Raw genomic sequence first — 4,610 nt, 5'->3', positions numbered from 1 at the left:
GAGTTTCTTTTTATAGTAGTGGTCCCTAAGTAAATAAGAAAAACTTATCAAAAAAATTTCAATTACATAATACTAGTTCAAAGGGTTCACTCTTAAAATGATGTAAAACTATATTTGTTGACAAATAGTATATGCACTTAAGAAATTCTAGGTAAGTTTTGTTCTAAATTTAATTCATAAAATTTATAAAATAAAAAAAAAAAAGCCCGCATACATATTTGAAAGTGCAGATTTAAAATTCTGACCCAACCTGCCAAAGAATAAAGGGCGGAGTATAGCGTGCTCGCGAACTGCACCGCTTAAGCTTATAATATTTTATGTAAAAACTCTTGTTCACAAAAACGCGAAAAAATATGACGGGGCGAGACAAACACATTAAAGAGGACATGCATAAAACCTTAAGAGAATCTCTTTATGCACTCAAACACTTTCTTAGGGACTTTTGGTGAAAACTAAAAAATACCTCTATATTTCGGATATGCATTTTCGAAGTCTCTTTTTTTTAAGAAAAATGTATCTTCGCATATGCAACTCCGAAGTCACATTTTTTTAAGGAAAAAAGTGACTTCACATATGCATCTCAGACGTCACCCTTTTTATTTGGGAAAAAAATGACTTCGCATATGCATCTCCGACGTCATCTTTTTTTTTTGGGAAAAAAGTGACTTTGCATATGCATCTTCGAAATCACATTTTTTTTAAAAAAAAAAGTGAATTCGGATGTGCATATTCGAAAATATGTTTGGGACATAATCCATATCAACAAAGCATATATTTATCATAAATAATCGAAATTACATTGATAGTTCAACAGAAATTTAATGTTACATATTGTTATAAACAAGTAGTTAAGGACTGCGCAACATTTTGATAACATCTTCTCCCGATCTATGAAGTTTCACATCCAACTTGATCAGATCCTTTGAAGAATATTGTTGAAAACTTGTCTACATAACCTCTAAATCATCGTCGTTCTTGAGCTTAAATGGGGTAAACTTTATTATTCCTTCGACGTAAAGTGAAGGTGAATGATACTAAAGCTTGACCACCTTCCAATTTTCTGGATATTGCAAGAGAGAGTTCAATATCGGAATCAGTTCGACAAACGGTGTATCGTGCGAGAACCTAAATTGAAGTGGCACCACGTAACCACTGCTGAAGTAGACAAAAACAAGGTGAGGGTAGGTTTGAGTCATTTATGATTATGCCTTGTGATGTTGATGAAAATCTATAGAGACTATATTTATAGACTTTTTGGAGTAATATGGACCCAAGAAATCCTATTTTACTATAGTGCATATTTCGGATATGCACTTCCGAAATAAGCCCTGGTGCTTTAAAATTTCCGATATGAAAGTCTGAATTATGCAGAAACAGAATCCCAAATGATACCATTATGTTATGGTAGAATTAGCATCAATCCAACTTAATCAATATATAAAACAATTAATCGATGAGAATATAGATATAGATATATTATATATGCATTGAATCGTATTGGTTTTACATTCTTCACGACAATACATACAAAAAATGATTCGATGACACCCTAAAATGCACTGAACGAATTGTCACCACTTATATCTAAAATCAGTAAATTCTTCTACTTCTCCCTATTTGCTCCCCTCTCTTGCTTCATCATTTCTTCAAACTCCACCATCCTTTCAAATAATAATCCAGCCAAGCGTACGTCTCTTTTGTATGATGTGTTGTCCACTGACATGCCGTAGCCAGAATAAGACACCCCAGTTTCAAAAAACTTGTATAAAGTGGTGTTATCTTAGATACTCGATACAAATGATGCGGTCAGACGGGTCTATAGGTGGACAACTATGAACTGGAAAGAGTATAGGAAAGATATTTTCGGATATGCATATTCGAAAATATCTCTGATATTTTAAATCCAACATTTAAATAATAAAACGTTTAATAAAGATATTTTCGAATATAAATATCCGAAACATCTTAAAAATATAAAAAAAAAGTTATTCAAAAATATTTTAAAATTTTCAGGAGTATTCCTCAATGATCTCATAAAAGTATAGAGAAAAGGTTTTTGTAGACAAAAGGACCATGTGTTTACAATGTCAATAAAATGTCGATCTTTAGATCTTCAAACAATACAACTCTATATAAATACCCAACATGGCAACACACCACACTACCTAAACACATACTTTTCTCCTCCTTCTCTTGTATCAAAACAATGGCTTTTAGCTACGAAACTTCACCCATGGCTTCCAACTACAACACCCACAAAAAATTCCTCAACAATGGCACAAAACTCATCCACCAAACCCAAGTAGTCATAGTGATCGTCCCTTTCCCAGCACAAGGCCATCTCAACCAACTCCTCCACCTCTCCCGTCTCATTTCATCCTACAACTTACCAATCCATTTCGTCGGCACAACACAACACAATCGTCAAGCCATAGTTCGTGTCCAAGGTTGGGACCCAAAATCGATTTCCAAAAACATTCACATTCATGACTTCAAAGTTCCAACCTTTATCTCACCTCCTCCAAACCCAAATGCAAAATCTAAATTCCCATCTCATCTTTTTCCTTCTTTTCAAGCTTCTTCTAATCTCCGTGAACATGTGGCTACGCTTTTGCAGTCACTTTCTTCCGTAGCTAAAAGGGTTGTTGTCATTTATGACTCCCTTATGGCCTCTTGTGTACAAGATGCTATTCATATTAAAAACTGTGAAACTTACACTTTTCATAGTGTTTCTGCTTTTACCATGTTTTTGTACTTTTGGGATTTAATGGGAAAGCCTGAAGTGAAAAATTCCAAAAGCATCATTCCTGAAAAAATCCCTTCTTTAGAAGGATGCTTCACTACCCAATTCATAGATTTCATTACTTCACAATATGAGTTTCATAAATTCAGCAATGGAATAATCTACAACACAACAAGGGTAATTGAGAAGCCTTATTTGGAGTTAATAGAAAGCATGATTAGTAACAAAACTCATTGGGCTTTAGGCCCATTTAACCCTTTATGTATTGAGAGAAAAAGCAACAACAATAAAGGTAGGCACTTTAGCTTGGAGTGGCTTGATAAGCAAAAGGGTAATTCAGTCATTTATGTATCTTTTGGTACCACAACAGCTTTCAAAGAGGAACAAATCATAGAGCTTGCAAAAGGGTTGGAACAAAGTGAACAAAAGTTTATTTGGGTTTTAAGAGAAGCTGATAGAGGTGATGTTTTCAATGAAGATGGTGTTAGAAGAGTTATTGAGTTACCAAAAGGGTTTGAAGAGAGGGTAGAGGCTAAAGGTGTTGGACTAATTTTGAGGGATTGGGCCCCACAGTTGGAGATTCTAAGTCATGATTCAATTGGGGGGTTTATGAGTCATTGTGGATGGAATTCTTGTATGGAGAGTTTAACTATGGGGGTGCCAATAGCAACATGGCCTATGCATTCTGATCAACCTAGGAACAGGGTTTTGGTGACTGAAATCCTTAAAGTTGGTTTGGTTGTGAAGGATTGGGCTCATAGAGATGAGTTGGTGATGGCTTGTGTTGTAGAGGATGTTGTGAGAAAGTTGATGGCAACAAAGGAAGGTGATGAAATGAGGCAAAATGCAATGAATTTGAAAAATGAAATTCTTGAGTCAATGGATGAAAATGGTGTTTCTCGTATGGAATTGGATTCCTTCATTGCCCATGTGACTAGATAGATTATTGTTTGACCTATCACTCTCATAATGTTAACTATGCATGTTGATCAATATTGAAAGCATGTTGTTTTTAATGAAGCACATGTGGTTTTCTTACTTGGTTTTTTTCTTCCTTTCTCATATTAATCTTACATATTTACTCTCCTTTTGTTTATGTTTTCGCATTTGATATTTTTTGCTATGACCGGACTGGATAGTGGCATTCAAATCAATTGTCATTTTAATTTAACTACTTGTTATGACAACAAAATCCGTATATGTGAGTATCCATTTGAATCGATCTCTGCTTTAACGATCCGTTTTGAATGAATACAAGATATTTGATCTATGTAATAAGGTTTTGATGGCTATGAGTTGTGTATAACTATAATTCAACAAATGAGATAGGATTACTAATAGAGCAAAATTTGGCAAAATAAAAATAGCAGAAAAGTGGTAACAGGAGCAAAAGACTCTCATGAATTAAAAGAACACTTCTGTCATATTTACATTATCATTATCAGAAATAAAAGAATTAAAAACCATATGGTTAAGAGCATCCTCTGACACAAGCTTAAGGTAACAATAATTAGTCTATTTCCATGCCTCACATTGTAGTTACATAGTTACAGAAGGAGGTCCACTTTTCATCAAAGTGCCTAACCATGTGCTTTAACATCTCCAACTATATAAACAGCATTGCTCTTTAAGAACAAAGTTAAATTACTCTTAAAAGTCTCACATGAGACAATATAAGTAGAGACAGTCATCACCCTTACAAATCGATTTTGTTAGGTTGAGTTATGTTCAAACCATATTTTTTAACATAGTATTAAGAGTCTGATTTAAGATCCGATAGATCATCTACTATCAGGTTTTTGCTATTGGACTACTTATTATTTATTTCCACGTTCCAGACAATATTCAATCTTGAGTGTGCGTGATA

The 4,610-nt window shown here is 34.1% G+C and overlaps 1 protein-coding gene across 1 annotated transcript; it reads left to right on the top strand.

The window, feature by feature from the left end:
• Positions 1-2,109: 2,109 nt before the first annotated feature.
• LOC131603241 (zeatin O-glucosyltransferase-like) lies at positions 2,110-3,781 on the top strand. The gene has a single exon (XM_058875541.1). The coding sequence runs from the start codon at positions 2,207-2,209 to the stop codon at positions 3,683-3,685; it is 1,479 nt and encodes a 492-aa protein (XP_058731524.1). The 5' UTR covers positions 2,110-2,206; the 3' UTR covers positions 3,686-3,781.
• Positions 3,782-4,610: the final 829 nt, after the last annotated feature.

Source organism: Vicia villosa, linkage group LG5 (assembly GCF_029867415.1).
Source record: "Vicia villosa cultivar HV-30 ecotype Madison, WI linkage group LG5, Vvil1.0, whole genome shotgun sequence".
Taxonomy (NCBI): Eukaryota; Viridiplantae; Streptophyta; class Magnoliopsida; order Fabales; family Fabaceae; genus Vicia; species Vicia villosa.
Note: the sequence above shows the minus strand (reverse complement) of the source record. Positions and strands in the feature narration are given on the sequence as shown.

Coding starts and splice junctions, on each gene's coding strand:
- LOC131603241 (XM_058875541.1), top strand. CDS start 2,207: ATGGCTTTTAGCTACGAAACTTCACCCATGGCTTCCAACTACAACACC.